Raw genomic sequence first — 21,609 nt, forward strand, 5'->3', positions numbered from 1 at the left:
GTTTTTTATAGTAAAATCTGCTGACTTTTTTTTTTTTTTTTTTTTTTACAGTAGAATATGTATATGATGATATGTTTACCTGTTATATGTTAAATTACATGACAATAATTATATGTTTCTATTGACAAATATGAGGCTCCAATACCTCTCTCTCTCTCTCTCTCTCTCTCTCTCTCTCTCTCTCTCTCTCTCTCTCTCTCTCTCTCTCTCTCTCTCTCTCTCTCGCTCTCACTCTCTCTCGCTCTCTCGCTCTCTCGCTCTCTCTCTATCTCCTACACGATGGAGAAAGGGGCGTGGGGGTGGTCCGGTCACAGAAAGATAACGGCAGCCCACGAAGGAAAGAAGAAGGCTCAGTGGGAGGGGGTCGCAGGTCCGAACCGGTCTTGAGCTCATTCGGGAGACTTGGCCATGACGTTTCTTCGCGGCACTTGCAGCATCCTCCGCCTCCTGCTCGGCATCCTGGTGGGCTTCAGCGTGGAGGTGACGGCGTCCCAGCAGGGCATCCCACTGTCAGTGTGAGTGGGAAAACATATTTATGGCGGGAATTTGCGTGCACGCATCAGTGTTCGAAATAGTTTAAGGTCCGCATTTGTTTGATGTTAAGGGAAATTATGTTCAATATGTTGTTTTCTCCTTTGAGCAAGTGAGAAATCTAAATAAGAACATGGAAAAATGCCTTTTCTTTAATGTTAGTTAAACATTTAGAAGCTGTAAATTATTTATTTAAATGTAAATGTTATTTACCGGTAATTAAATGGCATGCAATCGAAAATTATGTTTCTTTTTTAATTAAATACTACAGACATCAATAGTTTTCAATATCTTCACAATTTCGTTTTTGAGGTTTGTACATTTCAGAAAACGGTGGATCGTAATTCGTTTGTTTCATAAAATAAACGTTATTGTATGAGTTGACCACAAGCCAAAACACATTTTTGTAACAAATAGCATTATCATTACATTATTAGTAGAAATACCTGAAAATGGGTTGCATACCCATCATATTATTTTCAAAGGTGCTTGAGGAAGATACATTATATTTATTGTAATTATTTTCATATGTGAATGTAGAAAAACGGTGTAATTATTTATCGTCAGTAATGTAACGTTTGCAAGAAGGTTTTGACATTAACGTGTCAGCCACGACGAACTGTGATGTCAAGTAATAAAATATCACATACGAAAGTAAAATGTATTTTATATGTGTCTGTAATTCTGTCTTGCAGTGTAAAACTATGGGCGTCAGCATTTGGTGGGGAAATTAAATCAATTTCTGCCAAATATTCTGGATCCCAACTGCTGCAAAAGGTATATGTGCATGTGCACTTTTCCATGCATGCATGTATGTGTGTTTTATATAGAATTAAATGTGTGTGTGTGTGTGTGTGTGTGTGTGTGTGTGTGTGTGTGTGTGTGTGTGTGTGTGTGTGTGTGTGTGTGTACTTATACGGCCCATTAGCCATGTACTATACCTGATTCCGCATGCCTCCTCTCCTCATCCTGCACGAACCCCTTTGCAGTCGAGAGCGTCCACTTTTTGGATGTGATATGAATATGATATGAAAATATGAATGTGACTGATCGAAGGCGGATTGAACAACAAGTGTGTGTTGCATGGAAGAAGCGAGGTTGGATGAATATTATTTGCATCCAACAAAGACAAGGCCAATGCGGTAGATGTTACCACTTTGGACCACTTGATAGCAGAAGTGCACGCATCAGGTGATGGGAATGAGGCGGGTGATACTACACTTTTTGGTATCAATCCGATATAAGTGTAAGCCCAGTGCTGAAACGATGAATTATTTTCTGAACCCCCCGCTCACATTTAATCAATTGATATTGAGTATATGCAGAATTAAAAAATATCGGTTTCATCTCACCTATTTGTGAACAATTTTACAATATCAAATATTATCAATATTTGGATCAATCCGCCCAGTGTGTCCAAACGCATACAGCAAATAGTGTGTGCGTATGTGGGTGTGTGTGTGTGTGTGTGTGTGTGTGTGTGTGTGTGTGTGTGTGTGTGTGTGTGTAAATAAACACAAAACGATGTGAGCTGTTTTTTTCTATTAAAAAAAAGTGTTTAAAAAGTGTTAAGTGTTCAAAGCAAATAATTACTGTATTGCGCAACTTTACTGAAACTTCAAGTCCCAGAATTCCCTGCGCACCCAGCTGGTGCCTTTTCACCTGGGTTAGCCCCGCCCCTCTTTGCTCTGACGCAGTTCGCTTCAATCACAATTGAAAGGTATTTTCACGACACTAATGTATGGTATTGAGTGTTGTTTTAAAACAGTAAACAATACTATGCATAGTTACTGTATACTTGTTTTAGAATTTGCCCTTTGTAAAAAAAAAAGAAGCTAACTCACTGGTCAGCTGGCTCGCTCGTAGTTGTTGGCTAATGTTAGCTTTCTGCACTAGCATGTTGCTAGCATCTAGGAGGAAATGGTGCCTTGTTAAATGAATGTGAACCTTATTCAGGATCATTCTTATCATAGAACATTAGCTTTTGGGTTTGAATGTAACAGCCTAATGATACATTGAGATTTGCAATGCTGGTGCTGTAAAGAATACCCGAAAAGTAATGTTATTTGACCAATTACTGTGTTTTTGCATTGCATTTTTTCTCATTCCAAGTTATCCACTGATGCATTTATTCTTACATACGCAGATTATCCATAGTCGTTCACACACAATTTAAAATGTGCTTCTTTTCAATCTCAAGTATTTTAGATTGTTCATCACTCATAAGCTGACAACGAATTTAGATTTTGTTGTTGTGGTGCTCCTTTTATTAAAACATGTCAACTAGTTGTTTTAGTTCCTTATATACTAGAGATCATGTATATTTACATTAGTGTTTTAACATAGTTGTGGAAATCCTTTAAAAATGTAAATAAAGTTGTACAAAGGGAAAATGTTTAACTATTTTAGTGTTTAAATGTCAGGATGTCCTTTGTTTGACTGTGTCTGTCCTGATCTTATATCCATCCCTGTTACTGATTCATCCTCTGAATAGTGGGTAACACATCTGCCTCGCGGGCTGGATATTTGGATCTGAATCTTTGTTCACTGTGCTTGTGTGGGTTCTCTCCAGGTACTCCTGCCTCCTCCCATATGAAAATCATGCTTGTTAGGCTAATAGGAGACTCCTAAATTGTCGAGACACTATGTGTGAATGTTTTTTGACTATATGTGCTCTGTGATTGGCTGGTGACCAGTCCAGAGTGTACCCCGCCTCTCACCTGAAGTCAGCTGGGATAGGCTCCAGCTCACCTAATGGGGAGAAGTGTTATAATAAATGAATGGATGTAGATATCCAGCATCTGGGTGTCTTGTATTTGAGTTTTGATTATATCACCTTATCATAATAGTATAGTAGCTTACAGCCCGTTTTTCGTATGATTTGTTTTTTTTATCAAAAAGTTTACCCAGTATTTTGTAGACTGTCTTGGTTATTCTACTGATTGCATTTAAAAAAAACTATGTATCATTCAGGGGCCAAACAAAAAACAGAAAAAACCTGTATAATATTGTTATTTAACCAATGAATCTTCTGCTTTTAACATATTCTTCTTGTTTTAGGAGCTGTGGGCTATCACAGCGCCGCGTCCCGGCATCAACACCAGCACGGAGACCACCTCCTCCTCAGCCAAAGGCGGCAGCAGAATTAATTCCAGACTCTCACCTGCATGTCCTGGAGCGTGGGAGGAAGGTGGAACCACAAGAGTGAATCCACGCAGATATGGCGAGAGCATACAGACAGCGTTTAGAAAGCGACTCCAGGCTCAAAACCAGGGGCTGCCGTGCCCTGAGGTGAGGGGACCTTAGGCTTTGCAAACAAATGTGCATTTTATAAAATGTTTAATGAACATATAGTGAAATGCCCCGCAGGTTTGTTCCCTTTTTGGTGTGCATGTAAGCACTTTGGCTTTGCTCCTGCTCATGGAGGCGTGTCAGGAGCCAGTCAGCACAAAGCAGCAAGCTGTGAGGGAACTGGAAGGGTCGTTAGGCCTTGGTCATTAAGGCTGATCATTAGATGCACGCTTTCGCTAAGATTTCTGCTAAAGGGGAGACGCAGTGGGCGGTCCTCCCCCTGCCGCCCGTGCTCACTTGTGAACTTGTCAATATTTTTCTCAATAATCATGATCGGTCCTGATTGTTGATGGATGTTGTTTAAGCTCATCTTGATGATTGGAGAAGGCGGGACCTGGGGGGACGGGGAGCGTTGTAAGGACACTGGGTGCTGAGGCGAGGAGGACAGGCGTGAAATGAACTGTTCTGCTCCACTGCGAGCTCGCACTGCTCCTTTCAATAGGTAATTTGTCGCCTCGTGTAACCGTGTGTGTTTTTTAGTGTGCATCTCGTCCGCATAATCTGCGTTGTGTTTGAATGGTCTACAAGCAGCTGCGGCCGTGTTTATCTTTGGATAACATTATCGGAGGTGTGTGATGTGGCTCAGTGGGCAGTCTTTGCGCCTGTCAGGTGAGGTGTTATGTAATGTTATATTCCTCCCAGCTGTGGAGAGTGTTGTTCTGTATGACTGGAGGTCCTCATGCATCCGGCAGATTCAGCATTACGTGAGGTATACTTTATTACCCGGAATCGGCTAAGCTTGACACGTTATTATCTTTCTCCTCTGCTCTGACTCATTTCAATTACACTCTTGCCATGCGTAGCCTTTTGGATGCAGCCCCTCCCATCCCAGGGCCCCCCCTAGCTTGGCAGTCTCCATCTAAGCAGACAGAAGGAAGCAGCGTGTGAAGCCAATGACTGCGACCAGATAAAGACTATCAATCATTTGGTGTAAAAGAGCGGGTCTTATCAAGCGTTCATCTGTGGTCGGCTACCATTTGAAGGCTTCTAATCCTTGTATAAAAATTCCGCATGCATGCGGGTGCTGTGACATACAAAGGGTTGCAGATAAAGTGACAGTCAAGCCTTTTTCTTTCTTGACAGGCTTAATTAGACATTTATTTAACTGGTTTATTGTAAGTATATGAGCTCCGAGTGCCCCTTAAAAAGATCGCTAACGTTTGCTTCTTCTGCTTGTTTGTTTCTAGAAATACAAACCACCAGGAAAAACAGTCAGAGTGGAAGAAATCGATGGTGTGAAACTGGTGAAAAATTTGGCGGTGAAGATGGAGGAAATGTTCCGCAAAAAAGCAGAAGCCACCAGGGTAGGTTGAGTTATTCTTGTTATACTAAGGAGTACCACTTAAAAAAATTAGGGATGTATGATTTTTTTTTCAAGCCTATTCCGATGTCAATAACTTCCTTCTTCTCAAGACCAGTAATTATTACTTATTTGTATCTATCTATCAATCTTTAAAATTCAACTGTAGTTTGTGCAAACTTGGAGGTTAAAAAAAGACTTTAAGATGAATCTGAAAAACTGTACTGTATTTTTCTGACTATAAGGCGCACTTAAAATCCATTAATTTTTTCAAAAATCGACAGTGCGCCTTATAACCCTGTGCGCCTAATATATGTATTAATTCTGGTTGTGCTTACCGACCTCAAAGCAATTTTATTTGGTACATGGTGTAATGATAAGTGTGACATAAATGACGCTAGCAAGTACCTTGTAAGCAGGCAAAACCTAAACTTTGGTGTTTCATTGACATTACACAAGGTGCTCACAAATCTGTCAAAATGTCTAAGCTACAAAGCCGCACCGCTTGATGGAACTACGGCTACATACGGGTATTATTATGATGTGTGTATAAGGACCTAATGTCGGCGTTAAGTCACTTTTTGTGTGTTTTTACACATTGAAATCAGAAAGGACGCGCATTTCCGGAAGTCCGCACGTCCATGGGTCGCAGATATAATTTTTTTTTACCGACCCTGCCTTCTCTGGGTCAAAACTCAGGTTTGCTTGTTATTTTATTGATTATCGCTTTCCGCCGGTGTTTTGTTTTGTTTATATTTGCCGGTATTGTGCCAAAATGTGATTGCCTGCCAAAAATGTATTTCCTTCTCGGTAGCGCGCACCGCTCGCTAAACCTGCATTTCTTGGCTTCGTCTGTCCACAGCGGATTACTACGTGTGAGACAAACATTTTATCTTCGTGGTTATTGTAACGCTACGTGTTTGATATTATTTAAGCCTTTATTGTGTCCGGAAGATGACAGTTTGCCTTTCCTGTGGTATGAATGAGATTGATAGACTTTTGTTCGTCCGATGATGATGTGATAAAACCTCTCTCTTGATTGGAAGATACATACAGTTGTAACTTATTTCTTTGTGCACATAATAAATATTTATAAAGTGTTTGGATGTATTCATTTTTGTAAAATTTTCATTAAATGTAATATTGCCACAAAAAGTGATTCAACGTAATATTTTGATATTTACACATCGCATATTTACACATGCATATTTTACCAGTATACCCTTATGAGCATTACATATATCAAAATCAAGTCCCTACTGTACTGTTTACTTGTTGAAATACCCTTTACAAAGCTAAATTCTACCCAAACGACGACTTTGCTGCTGCCAAAAATTGATTTAAAGTAATATTTTGATACTGACACATCTTATCTCTACATATTTTACTAGAATACCCAGATATACAGACTCAAGTACCTATTGTACTGTTTACTTGTTGAAATACCCTTCAAATCAATATTTGGCAGCAGCAAAGAGGTCGTTTGGGTAGATATTTGCTCTAAAAAGGGTATTTCAACAAGTAAACAGTACAGTAGTACTTGATTTAGATATATTTAATGCCCATAAGGGTATTCTAGTAAAATATGCAGAGATTAAATGTGTCAGTGGTCCTCGTCAGCCAGAGAACCTTGATTTCAGGGCGGCAGCGGTAAAGTTTAGATCCATGAAGGAAAGAAGAAAGTGAATGAATGTTTATAACTGAATAAATTTACATATGTATAAAAATTTGTTTTTTTCTGTATTATTTTTTTAATGAATTAAGTAACGTTTATGACAACCTTTTTTCAAAACAATATAGAATGTGAGATATAACAGGATAATAATGCATACATTTATCATTCGTTTTCAAAACGGTTACAAAAAAGTAGGACCCCAAAAATTTATTGTGGGACACAATTTTTATAGCTTGATGGGGTCCCTGGGACCCCATTTTGAAAATTCCTAGCGCCAACACTGAGGACCCCAAAATGGCAACTATTAGGAGACATATCATCTGGCATTTTGTTTCGCAATATTACCAACTTGTCGTCCAGCGCCATCATTTTCATGGAGAAATCACAGATTGCTTTAGCCCTCGGGTCATCTCTGGCAATGTTTTTGCACTTTTTAAATGAAGCAGTGATAGGATAGATCTTTCTTTGCATCTGACTTTTGAGCAACTTCTTTAGCAGCAGGCCCTTTTCCTTGGCTATCAAAACACTGCTGTATCAATGCTTGCATTTCATGTGGCTGATAAGGTTCGATGTTTTGGATATCAATGTTTTTTTTCTCTCCATAATTATTGGTCTAATATTTATTGGGCACCTGTAAAAAATATGCAACAATAAAATGTAGTTCTGAATAAAACTGAAGCTAAAATATTTGTAATCTGAATATAGTGGGGAAAAAAGTAAATTCATATGATTTGTTTCGTATTGTATAATTTGTATTTAGGTCCCAAAGATTATAAGTGTTATTTTTTTAGTTTTTTGTTTTTACTATTAAAAAACCATCAAGATCAATGTTATTAAGCTTTATTAAAAAATGTTTTCATAATTTTGCAGTTTTCTTTTACATTTATATTTTGTCTTTTTTCACAAGGTTTCTAAAGATGCTACTCACTGTCTGTGGAATGGCCTTTCTGACCACTTTAGGGCCCCACAGACACTGAATGCTTTTAAGAAAGGACTAAAGCAAACCTTTTTAGAAAAGCCTACAGCTAATTCCAATCTGTAAATTCTGCAATGTTTTTATCCAATTTTTCTCTCTTTTTTTGTTTTATGTATTTTACTATGTAGCACTTTGGGATTTGTGGTCAAATGAAAAGTGAATTACACATAGAGGTTGTTGTTTTTTTCAAGTTAAAATAGGGGGTACTGCTATGACAAAATCGGTATAGAAAATGTAAAGTACCTCTTGTCAAGTAGACGCCACCTTTTTCTTTTTCTTCCATGGGTTAAATAATCAGTGCTTTGTTTTTTTCCTCCTATTTTTTAACCAATGAGAACTGGGTTAAAAAAGAAATACACCAAATATTTAAAAAAAAGTAGTACACATACTAGTGATGGGAATTGATAAGATTTTTACAATTCCGATTCCAGTTTCGATTCTGCTTAACGGTTCGGTTCTTTATCGATTCTCATTTGGATAAAAGGATAGCAAACAAGTTGATTAGCATCAACTTTCTTTAGTTTAGAAAAAAACATTAATATGCAACCATAACAGTGAGGTACTATACCACCAACAAAAATTACCCATTATTTTGCAGAAAATTAAGCATATTTGCTGTTTTAGGAAGCCTACGCGGTATTTCTGTCCAATCACAGTGATTCCAGCTGTGGAGAACACCTCAAAATAGCATGCAAAATGTCGGTCAGAGGCCGTCTTGTCATGTGATGCATGAGAAACATTAATTTCACGTTTACAGTTAATAATAGAATGTTTTAACATGATGAGCAGTGTTAGTTTGTTAGTTACCCGCAGTTTTAACAGCAGACTGACTTTGCCACCGCTGCTGTTGATGATTTGCTTCTGTCTTGGAGGGGATAAAAAACACATAATTAATTCAACGTTATCACATGCTGGGTCTGCTAATGTTTCTGGTAGTATTTTCTCAACTTGATATATTTTGATATATATTTCTGTATTTGCAATATCCACTTTGCAATTATTGCAAGTTGCCCTGTTGTCTTCCTTTGTTGTGAATAATTCTGACATCTGTGCTGCTGATCGACGCCTTGTGTGGTGACGTCATGCGTGCCCACAGGTATCAATAAGGGAATCGTTAACAAAACTATAAAATGATTACCAGTAATCGTAACTCTGTGATTCAAATCTCAACAGGAACCGGTTTTTGAATTCCAACATGCACATAAAAACACATTGGTGTGGTATCACAGCCTTGCAGCGATTGCAAACGTGAATTGCTAATAATAATACAGTGCATAATTGACATTACATCAAGCATGTTATTGTTGGGGCAGCACGGTGAGAAGGTACTGAGTTTGAGTCCCGGGCTCAGGGTCTTTCTGTGTGGAGTTTGCATGTTCTATCCGTGACTGCGTGGGTTCCCTCCTGGTACTTTGGCTTCCTCCCACCTCCAAAAACATGCGCCTGGGGATAGGTTGATTGGCAACACTAAATTGACCCTAGTGTGTGAATGTTGTCTATCTGTGTTGGCCCTGCGATGAGTTGGCGACTTGTCCAGGGTGTACCCTGCCTTCCGCCCGAGTGCAGCTGGGATAGGCTTCAGCCCCCTGCAACCCCAAAAGGGACAAGCGGTAGAAAATGGATGGATGTATATTATTGTTGGTTGCACAAATACACAAATCAAGGCTTTCTCTCAATTAGCCACCTTCAAAAAGTTCCTGGTGATTTCTGTAGTAAACATCCCTGGTCTCCATTTGAGGAAATTAGGTATTTTCACTTATACTGCTGTAAATATTGCATAGATGGTTTGAAAATGGAAAAAGTCAATTTATGTTGTATGTTATCAGAAGCCTGAGCTGCTGCAGCCTGTCTACAACCTCTGCAAATGCGCTGTTTGGACATGATAACGTTTATCTCAGCCTGCCTGTGCTACAATTCCTCCTGTAAATTACACTCTCTGCTCTGGGATGTTTCAACAAAAGAAAAGAGGAGGGTGTGTATTGTTTGTTAAATTGAAATGAATCCAAGCAACAATTTTGACTGCTTAAAAGAGATATTTGAGAACGAAAAGAAAAAGGTAATGATAATTGTAAAATGTATTTTTATTGGGTTATTTGGTGGCTTTCATCAACTGCTGACATGTGAATTTGCCAATGAGGTCAATTGAATGTGTGCAGTAAAGCCTCAATTGTGTTAATATAGCAGTTATTTTGACAAATTTGACAGATGTTAATTACCTGCTCACTGCTTTTTTGGCCGAAAACATAGAGCCAAACACATTTGTCGAGCGGAGTTATTATAGAGGTGACTGCTGCCTGTGTGCGCTGTGTGAAATCCTTTACCGACCTCCCACCATCAATCACTGCAGAGCGCCTCTCCGCTGCTGCCTGTGGGTCACTTTTTACACTAAAGGGATAAACAATTTGGCCAGCGGGTACCCATAAATTACCGGACACCAGGGTGACAAAGTGAAGAGCAAAAGCTTTGAGGTGGGGGAAAAACCATACCATACCATACCATACCAACCTTATTTATAAAGCCCTTTAAAAACAAGCACAGTTGAAAAACAAAGGGCTGTACACCACAAAGAAATAGAGGCAAAGGACAGACTAAAAAATAACATTTAAAACAGAAATAAAAATACACATTTAAAAAGCAAATATAAATTACCCTAAGAACAGTTTGTTAGATAAAAAACAGTTTAAAAGTTAAAAACAGTTCAAAAAGTTAAAAGCTAAAAACAGTTTAAAGTCTCATGCTGGGTTAAAAGCCAGTGAATAAAAATGGGTTTTAAGGAGGGTCTTAAAAATAGCCAAAGAAGGGGCCTGTCTCACATGGAGAGGGAGATCGTTCCAGAGTTTGAGACCCGCAACAGAGAAGGCTCTGTCCACTCTGAGCTTGCGCTTTGTTTTGGGTAGCTCCAGGATCAGCTGATCAGCTGACCTGAGGGACCGGGTGGGGGCATAGAGATGGAGCAGCTCAGAGAGGTACGGTGGGGCAAGACCACGTAAGGATTTAAAAACGAGTAAGATCATTTTAAAATGGACTCTAAAAGACACAGGCAGCCAGTGGAGGGAGGCTAAAACAGGAGTGATGTGCTCTCTTTTTCCTGTGTTTGTTAAAAGTCGGGCAGCTGCATTTTGGACCAGCTGCAGACGTGAGAGGGAGGACTGACTAATTCCAAAATACAAAGAATTACAGTAATCCAGCCGAGATGTGATAAAGGCATGGATTACTGTCTCTAACTGTTGCCTAGAAAGAATGTTTTTAACATTGGCCAGCTGACGTAAATAAAAAAAGCTGGCTTTCACCACTGTGCCAATCTGACAATCCAATTTAAAATCACTGTCAATACGAAAGCCCAGGTTGGTGACCATGGGCTTAACGTGCAAAGCCAAGGGGCCAAAGTAAAAAAAAAAAAACGCAACAGAAAGGCTAAGTATTTCAACACAAAAAGCTTAAATAATATATTGAAAACGTGTTTTGAATTAAGCGTGACCCGATACAACTTTTTCCACTTCCAATGCGACACAGATATTGCAGCTGATATTAATCCGATATGATATCAGCACGACTCACACGTACGTTGATTATTTTGTACTGTGGAATGTTAGAAGGTTAAAGGCTTGATCAAGTAAAATTAATCAATCACGAGAACAGTTGTAGCGATGAAATACCATCTGACCTATTAAATTGGACTTTTTGGTATTTATTTCAGACATGTTTAACAAAAAAGAAAAAAACTAAACAACAACAAAAAGAGTAATGAAAATAAAATAATAACAATTTTGTGACATTCTCACATGACGAAAAGGAGTAGGAAGAAGCACCCATCCATTTTCTTCCGTGTATCCGAGGTCGGGTCACGGGGGCAGCAGCCTAAGCAGAGAAGTCCAGACTTCCTGCTCCCCAGCCACTTCGTCCAGCTCCTCCCAGGGGATCCCGAGGCGTTCCCAGGCCAGCCGGGAGACACAGTCTTTCCCAACGTGTCCTGGGTGTTCCCCGTGGCCTCCTACTGGTCGGACGTGCCCTAAACACCTCCCGAGGGAGGCGTCCGGGTGGCATCCTGACCAGATGCCCGAATTACCTCTTCTGGCTCCTCTCGATGTGGAGGAGCAGTGGCTTTACTTTGAGCTCCTCCCGGATGACGGATCTTCTCACCCAATCTCTAACAAAGATCCCCGCCACCTGACGGAGAAAACTCGTTTCGGCCGCTTGTACCCGTGATCTTGTCCTTTCGGTTATAACCCAAAGCTCATGACCATAGGTGAGGATAGGAACGTAGATCGACCGGTAAATTGAGAGCTTTGCCTTCCGGCTCAGCTCCTTCTTTACCACAACGGATCTATACAGTGTCCACATTACTGTTATTGGACTTTAACCCAGTAGATGAGGGAGAAGCTTCCCTCCGCCTTTGGGTGGGGGACGGGTCCTGACTGTTGTTTGTGCTTACGCACCAAACAGAGTACCCACCCTTTTTGGATTCCCTCGAGGGAGTACTGGAGAGTGCTCCCTCAGGTGATTCCCTTGTTCTGCTGGGTGACTTCAACGCTCATGTTGACAACGACAGTGAAACCTGGAGAGACTTGATTGGGAAGAATGGTCGCCTGGATCTGAACCCGAGTGGTATTTTTGTGCTCGTCACAGATTGTCCATAACAAACACAATGTTCAAACATAAGGGTGTCCATATGTGCATTTAGCACCAGGACACCCGAGGCCGCAGTTCCATGATCGACTTTGTAGTTGTGTCATTGGATTTGCGGTCTCCAGTTTTGGACACTCTGGTGAAGAGAGGGGCGGAGCTTTCTACCGATCACCACCTAGTGGTGAGTTGGCTGTGATTGTGGGGAAGGATGCTGGACGGACCTGGCAGGCCCAAACACCTTGTGAGGGTCTGCTGGTAATGTCTAGCAGAGTGTCCTGTCAGAGAGAGTTTCAATTCCCACCTCTGGAAGAACTTTGAACATGTCACGAGGGAGGCGCTGGATATTGAGTCTGAGTGGACCATGTTCCGTACTTCTATTATCGAGGCGGGCGATTGTAGCTGTGGCCGCAAGGTGATTGGTGCCTGTCGTGGCGCTAATCCTAGAACCCGGGATGCCGTCAAGCTGAAGAAAGAGTCTTATCGGGTCCTTTTGGCTTATGGGACTCCGAAGGCAGCGGACAGGTACCGACAGGCAAAGCGGTGTGTGGCTCCGGCGGTCGCGGAGGCAAAAACTCGGACATCGGAGGAGTTCGGTGAAGCCATGGACAACGACATCCGGATGATTTCGAAGCGATTCTGGACCACCATCCGCCGCCTCAGAAAGGGGAAGCAGTGCACTGTCAACACCATGTATGGTGTACTGCTGACCTTGACTGCGGATGTTGTGGATCGGTGGAGGGAATACTTCGAAAACCTCCTCAATCCCACGAACACGCCTTCCTATGAGGAAACAGTGCCTGGGGAATCTGTGGTGGGCTCTTCTATTACTGGGGATGAGGTTGCCGAGGTAGTTAAAGAGCTCCTCTGTAGCAAGGCCCCAGGGGTGGATGAGGTCAGCCCCAGGGGTGGATGAGGTCCGCCCGGAGTTCCCGAAGGCACTAGATGCTGTGGGGCTGTCTTGGTTGACAAGACTCTGCAACATTGCGTGGACATCGGGGGCGGTACCTCTAGATTGGCAGACCGTTGTGGTGGTTCCTCTCTTTAAGAAGGGGAACCGGAGGGTGTGTTCCCACACACTCTTCAGCATTCCTGTTAAGGTCTATTCGGGTGTACTAGAGAGGAGGCTATGCCGGAGAGTCGAACCTCGGATTCAGGAGGAGCAGTGTGGTTTTCATCCTGGTCGTGGAACTGTGGACCAGCCCTGTATTCTCAGCAGGGTTCCTTGGGGGTGCATGGGAGTTTGCCCAACCAGTCTACATGTGCTTTGTGGACTTGGAGAAGTCCTGTGGGGAGTGCTCAGAGAGTATGGGGTATCGGACTGTCGGACTGTCTGATCCCTATATGATCAGTGTCAGAGTTTGCCGGCAGTAAGTCGGACCCGTTTTCAGTGAGGGTTGGACTCCGCCAGGGCTGCCCTTTGTCACCGATTCTGTTCATAACTTTTATGGACAGAATTTCTAGGCGCATTCAGGGTGTTGAGGGGATCCGGTTTGGTGGCTGCAGGATTAGGTCTCTGCTTTTTGCAGATGATGTGGTCCTGATGGCTTCATCTGGTCAGGATCTTCAGCTCTCACTAGATCGGTTCGCAGCCGAGTGTGACTGCTGGGATGAGAATCGGCACCTCCAAGTCCGAGTCCATGGTTCTAACCTGGAAAAGGATGGAGTGCCATCTCCGGGTTGGGGAAGAGATCTTGCCCCAAGTGGAGGAGTTGAAGTACCTCGGAGTCTTGTTTACGAGTCAGGAAAGAGTGGATCGTGAGATTGACAGGCGGAAGAAGGAAGAAGCAGTGCTTTTTTAATCCAACCCCTTTTCTGTCTAGAAATATTTTCTAACACAATTGTTACCTTCCTTTTTCAAACTTTAACACAACAACAAATAAAAGAATAAATAAATAAATATAGATATAGTTCACATGAATAGATAGTCAAATTACTGTATTTACAGGGTGTAAATGAAGAAATTTGATCGTAAATATGTGTAATTCATCCTTTTAAAGTCTGCCTTTAGCGTCCTCTCACCTGAAAAGGAGACTATTATATATGTCTCCGTTATCCATAGGTTTATCTATAACCCATAACACGGAGGCCGAATGGATATAGTCACTCATGAACGGTCAGAGAAGCACAAAGGCGGCGGCAACGCAGTATTATGTATGAGGGGCCGTTAGGGACATTATTCAGAATTACCTCTTACATACACTACTGAAATGCTCTCACACAAACAACTGAAATATTTTTCTTTTATACACACTACTGAAACACTCTTATAAACACTACTGAAATGCTCTTACATACACTACTGAAATGCTCTCACACAAACAACTGAAATCTTTTTCTTTTATACACACTACTGAAACACTCTTATAAACACTACTGAAATGCTCTTACATACACTACTGAAATGCTCTCACATAAACAACTGATTTTTTTTTCTTTTATACACACTACTGAAACACTCTTATAAACACTACTGAAATGCTCTTACATACACTACTGAAACACTCTTACATACACTACTGAAACACTCTTATAAACACTACTGAAATGCTCTTACATACACTACTGAAACACTCTTATAAACACTACTGAAACACTCTTACATACACTACTGAAACACTCTTATAAACACTACTGAAACACTCTTACATACACTACTGAAACACTCTTATAAACACTACTGAAATGTTTTTGTCTCACGCACACACACCTGGAATTATTTTTCACTAGTATGTATAAACGGATTTCACCTGTGTGTGTGTGTGCTTTTTACACGTGCGTGTGAGAGACAACAATTTCAGTAGTATGTGTGCAAAGATTTCAGTTATGTGTATGAGCGCATCTTACCAGTGTGTATGAAAGCATTTTACCAGTGTGTGTAAGAGCATCTTACCAGTGTGTATGAGAGCATGTTACCAGTGTGTGTAAGAGCATCTTACTAGTGTGTGTGAGCGATGTTGCATTCCGGTTCCGGTTACCAATATCCCCGCCCCTTTTCAGACATGTTTATTTTTTTTATTTTTTTTAAAGCCAAGTTGTGGACAAAATGTCTGCCGACAAGTAGCTTAACCGAGGCGGGATCTCCACTTCATAATTTGAGGGCTTCAGCGGAGAATATAAGAACACTTTCAATGCAACAAGGGTCGGGCTGCCGCCGTGGGTCGCCCCTGCAGGACGCAGCACCTGAGCGGCCACACAGGTGCCTTTCTCCTCCCGACAGCCAAGCAGCCTGGAGCAAATGTTACCTTGCGAGTTTACACTGCAGCATCATCAAGTGCAACGTTTCAGTTCATGGACATCGAAGCAAGAGGAGGAAAAGGTAATTAGACATTATTTATTTCTAAATGATTGTTGAATCACACGAAATGTAAGGCGACCTGGCATCGTAGTGAGCTACAATGGTAACATGTCGAAATGTGAGTCACGTCGTGGTACGTCAGTAGCTAATCATACACTAATAATAATGGATTACATTTATTTAGCGCTTTTCTATCGACTAGAAAAGGGGTCCCCAAACTACGGCCCGCGGGCCGGTTACGGCCCGCCAAAGTCCAACATCCGGCCCGCTGGGGGAAAAAAATTTTGTATTATTATTTTCAATCTGTCTTTTCTAATCCATTTTTTGGTGTCCCCTAGCCGCTCAGGCTAATCATATTGTCTAAAAATGCATTTCCCTGTATGACTTATATTGTCTTAGCTGTTTTCATGTGATCTGATTGTTAAATTCTTATTCCAGAGTCACCACACAGCTGCGTGACCATTTCAACAAGGACGGAATAAACAACCTCTGGATTCATGGAACTTCTCTGCACACAAATATATTAATTGGAATATTCAATAAATTTCACATAGAAACATTGTGATTATTATTTTCAACAGTGTGTTGAAAACAACCTTTTTTGGCTCAGAAAGGTTCCTTATGTGTTATTATTCATATGCTTTCAATACTTGTCGGTGTGTAATTCCAGACATAGATGTAAACATTAATGAGACAACAATGAACATTTTTCACATAAACATATTAAATATCCTTTTTTTTGCTCAAAAAAGGTTCCTTATGCCTCATTGGCGTTGTCAGGCCTGTTTTAGGGGGGCTCCAGCCCCCCTAAAATATTCTTAAGCCCCCCTAAATAATTTGGGGACAATTTTTTTTTTTTTTTTACAAATACATGCCGACATATTCATTATAAAGTGTCCCAAATATGAGTTTAAATAAATAATTATATAACCTGTCATTATTCACTCAGTTTCCCCTCACTTCATAGCGTAAGGTAGAGAGCCCCTTTAATGTATATTACTTTATATAGACTCTACCAGAAACACAAAACTTAAAAACTAAATTATTTACAATTGCAGACACAAGGTTTCGTGCAGCTTCACTCATTGTAAAGGAAGACGGAAGTCCACGCAGGAGAAAAATGACTACAAAGATGGTGTCTGGGTTTTTTTTTATATATATATATATATATATATATATATATATATATATATATATATGCCGCAAGCAAGGTCGCAAAGAAAATGCAGACTGGATTTTGAGTGATGTGGGCATTTTCTATATGTGGAATGGATTGGATACCGACGCACTAAAGGGGCTCTCTACCTTACGCTATGAAGTGAGGGGAAACTGAGTGAATAATGACAGGTTATATAATTATTTATTTAAACTCATATTTGGGACACTTTATAATGAATATGTCGGCATGTATTTGTAAAAAAAAAAAAAAAATTGTCCCCAAATTATTTAGGGGGGCTTAAGAATATTTTAGGGGGGCTTGAGTCCCCCTAAAACAGGCCTGACAACGCCAATGAGGCATAAGGAACCTTTATTGAGCAAAAAAAAAGGATATTTAATATGTTTATGTGAAAAATGTTCATTGTTGTCTCATTAATGTTTACATCTATGTCTGGAATTACACACCGACAAGTATTGAAAGCATATTAATAATAAGACATAAGGAACCTTTCTGAGCCAAAAAAGGTTGTTTTCAACACACTGTTGAAAATAATAATCACAATGTTTCTATGTGAAATTTATTGAATATTCCAATTAATATATTTGTGTGCAGAGAAGTTCCATGAATCCAGAGGTTGTTTATTCCGTCCTTGTTGAAATGGTCACGCAGCTGTGTGGTGACTCTGGAATAAGAATGTAACAATCAGATCACATGAAAACAGCTAAGACAATATAAGTCATACAGGGAAATGCATTTTTAGACAATATGATTAGCCTGAGCAGCTAGGGGACACCAAAAAATGGATTAGAAAAGACAGATTGAAAATAATAATACAACATTTTTTTTTTCCAGCCGGCCGGATGTTGGACTTTGGCGGGCCGTGACCGGCCCGCGGGCCGTAGTTTGGGGACCCCTTATCTAGTCGATAGAAAAGCGCTAAATAAATGTAATCCATTATTATTAGTGTATGATTAGCTACTGACGTACCACGACGTGACTCACATTTCGACATGTTACCATTGTAGCTCACTACGATGCCAGGTCGCCTTACATTTCGTGTGATTCAACAATCATTTAGAAATAAATAATGTCTAATTACCTTTTCCTCCTCTTGCTTCGATGTCCATGAACTGAAACGTTGCACTTGATGATGCTGCAGTGTAAACTCGCAAGGTAACATTTGCTCCAGGCTGCTTGGCTGTCGGGAGGAGAAAGGCACCTGTGTGGCCGCTCAGGTGCTGCGTCCTGCAGGGGCGACCCACGGCGGCAGCCCGACCCTTGTTGCATTGAAAGTGTTCTTATATTCTCCGCTGAAGCCCTCAAATTATGAAGTGGAGCTCCCGCCTCGGTTAAGCTACTTGTCGGCAGACATTTTGTCCACAACTTGGCTTTGAAAAGGGGCGGGGATTATTGGTAACCGGAACCGGAATGCAACATCGCTCACACACACTAGTAAGATGCTCTTACACACACTGGTAACATGCTCTCATACACACTGGTAAGATGCTCTTACACACACTGGTAAAATGCTGTCATACACACTGGTAAGATGCGCTCATACACATAACTGAAATCTTTGCACACATACTACTGAAATTGTTGTCTCTCACACGCACGTGTAAAAAGCACACACACACACAGGTGAAATCCGTTTATACATACTAGTGAAAAATAATTCCAGGTGTGTGTGCGTGAGACAAAAACATTTCAGTAGTGTTTATAAGAGTGTTTCAGTAGTGTATGTAAGAATGTTTCAGTAGTGTTTATAAGAGTGTTTCAGTAGTGTATGTAAGAATGTTTCAGTAGTGTTTGTAACAGTGTTTCAGTAGTGTTTATAAGAGTGTTTCAGTAGTGTTTATAAGAGTGTTTCAGTAGTGTATGTAAGAGCATTTCAGTAGTGTTTATAAGAGTGGTTCAGTAGTGTATGTAAGAGCATTTTAGTAGTGTTATAAGAGTGTTTCTGTAGTGTATGTAAGAGCATTTCAGTAGTGTTTATAAGAGTGTTTCAGTAGTGTATGTAAGAGCATTTCAGTAGTGTTTATAAGAGTGTTTCAGTAGTGTGTATAAAAGAAAAAGATTTCAGTTGTTTATGTGAGAGCATTTCAGTAGTGTATGTAAGTGGTAATTCTGAATAATGTCCCTAACGGCCCCTCATAATTATGGGTCACCTTGCAAGCAACATTCCGTTCTCATTTGCGGATGTTTTCAACAAATCCGTGAAGGATATGTTCCCGGATTCAGAGATCGCTCGAGGTTCCGCAGCCTCCGAAGCAGAACCTCCAGGTTCTGTAACAGCTTCTTCCCTCAGGCCGTAAGACTCTTGAACGCATCATAATTATCCCCTCAACTCCCCCCAAAATGGATTAACTCGCTGGAATAAAAAAGACATATGTATACATTTATACATCCATAAACCTGGATGCATGTGAAAAACTGCAATATATTTATCTGTACAGTAACCTATTTATTTATTTATATATGCACCTTATTGCTTTTTTATCCTGCGCTACCATGAGCTTATGTAACGAAATTTCGTTCTTATCTGTACTGTAAAGTTCAAATTTGAATGACAATAAAAAGGAAGTCTAAGTCTAAGTACTCAAATGGCAGAACAAAAGCTACTCAAATAGTGAAAGGTAAGTGTTTTTTTTTTTTTTAAGTAAGCAGCAAGTACAGTACAGTTAGTAAAACAACTGTGTTTTAGATACTGTTTACTGTACTATATATATATATATATATATATATATATATATATATATATATATATATATATATATATATATATATATATATATACAGGTAAAAGCCAGTAAATTAGAATATTTAGAAAAACTTGATTTATTTCAGTAATTGCATTCAAAAGGTGTAACTTGTACATTATATTTATTCATTGCACACAGACTGATGCATTCAAATGTTTATTTCATTTAATTTTGATGATTTGAAGTGGCAACAAATGAAAATCCAAAATTCCGTGTGTCACAAAATTAGAATATTGTGTAAGGCTAATACAAAAAATGGATTTTTAGAAATGTTGGCCAACTGAAAAGTATGAAAATGAAAAATATGAGCATGTACAATACTCAATACTTGGTTGGAGCTCCTTTTGCCTCAATTACTGCGTTAATGCGGCGTGGCATGGAGTCGATGAGTTTCTGGCACTGCTCAGGTGTTATGAGAGCCCAGGTTGCTCTGATAGTGGCCTTCAACTCTTCTGCGTTTTTGGGTCTGGCATTCTGCATCTTCCTTTTCACAATACCCCACAGATTTTCTATGGGGCTAAGGTCAGGGGAGTTGGCGGGCCAATTTAGAACAGAAATACCATGGTCCGTAAACCAGGCACGGGTAGATTTTGCGCTGTGTGCAGGCGCCAAGTCCTGTTGGAACTTGAAATCTCCATCTCCATAGAGCAGGTCAGCAGCAGGAAGCATGAAGTGCTCTAAAACTTGCTGGTAGACGGCTGCGTTGACCCTGGATCTCAGGAAACAGAGTGGACCGACACCAGCTGGACTGCTGCTGAGTGGTCCAAAGTCATGTTTTCTGACGAAAGCAAATTTTGCATTTCCTTTGGAAATCGAGGTCCCAGAGTCTGGAGGAAGACAGGAGAGGCACAGGATCCACGTTGCCTGAAGTCTAGTGTAAAGTTTCCACCATCAGTGATGGTTTGGGGTGCCATGTCATCTGCTGGTGTCGGTCCACTCTGTTTCCTGAGATCCAGGGTCAACGCAGCCGTCTACCAGCAAGTTTTAGAGCACTTCATGCTTCCTGCTGCTGACCTGCTCTATGGAGATGGAGATTTCAAGTTCCAACAGGACTTGGCGCCTGCATACAGCGCAAAATCTACCCGTGCCTGGTTTACGGACCATGGTATTTCTGTTCTAAATTGGCCAGCCAACTCCCCTGACCTTAGCCCCATAGAAAATCTGTGGGGTATTGTGAAAAGGAAGATGCAGAATGCAAGACCCAAAAACGCAGAAGAGTTGAAGGCCACTATAAGAGCAACCTGGGCTCTCATAACACCTGAGCAGTGCCAGAAACTCATCGACTCCATGCCACGCCGCATTAACGCAGTAATTGAGGCAAAAGGAGCTCCAACCAAGTATTGAGTATTGTACATGGTCATATTTTTCATTTTCATACTTTTCAGTTGGCCAACATTTCTAAAAATCCCTTTTTTGTATTAGCCTTACACAATATTCTAATTTTGTGACACACGGAATTTTGGATTTTCATTTGTTGCCACTTCAAATCATCAAAATTAAATTAAATAAACATTTGAATGCATCAGTCTGTGTGCAATGAATAAATATAATGTACAAGTTACACCTTTTGAATGCAATTACTGAAATAAATCAAGTTTTTCAAAATATTCTAATTTACTGGCTTTTACCTGTGTGTATATATATATATATATATGTAAATTAGGGCTGCGAATCTTTGGGTGTCCCACGATTCGATTCAATATCGATTCTTGGGGTCACGATTCGATTATGAATAGATTTTTTCAATTCAACGTGATTCTCGATTCAAAAACGATATTTTTCCGATTCAAAACAATTCTCTATTCATTCGATACATAGGATTTCAGCAGAATTTACCCCAATCTGCTGACATGCAAGCAGAGTAGTAGATTTTTGTAAAAAGCTTTTATAATTGTAAAGGACAATGTTTTATCAACTGATTGCAATAATGTAAA

At 40.4% G+C, this 21,609-nt stretch overlaps 1 protein-coding gene across 3 annotated transcripts in view; it reads left to right on the forward strand.

Moving 5' to 3' along the window:
• Positions 1 to 366: 366 nt before the first annotated feature.
• The window catches only part of cacna2d3 (calcium channel, voltage dependent, alpha2/delta subunit 3), a 91,619-nt gene continuing 70,376 nt past the window's right edge, over positions 367 to 21,609 (forward strand). For 2 of the 3 annotated variants that reach the window (XM_061932213.2, XM_061932214.2), the window contains exons 1-4: positions 367 to 515; positions 1,227 to 1,308; positions 3,592 to 3,822; positions 5,070 to 5,186. In XM_061932213.2, coding sequence (XP_061788197.2) covers positions 409 to 515; positions 1,227 to 1,308; positions 3,592 to 3,822; positions 5,070 to 5,186 — 537 coding nt within the window. In that variant the 5' untranslated portion in view covers positions 367 to 408. Of the gene's footprint in view, positions 516 to 1,226; positions 1,309 to 2,173; positions 2,252 to 3,591; positions 3,823 to 5,069; positions 5,187 to 21,609 lie in introns of those variants that run through there. The other variant, XM_061932215.2, reaches the window with a different exon arrangement.

The sequence above is a fragment of the Nerophis lumbriciformis genome, linkage group LG38 (genome assembly GCF_033978685.3).
Source record: "Nerophis lumbriciformis linkage group LG38, RoL_Nlum_v2.1, whole genome shotgun sequence".
In the NCBI taxonomy this organism is placed as follows: Eukaryota; Metazoa; Chordata; class Actinopteri; order Syngnathiformes; family Syngnathidae; genus Nerophis; species Nerophis lumbriciformis.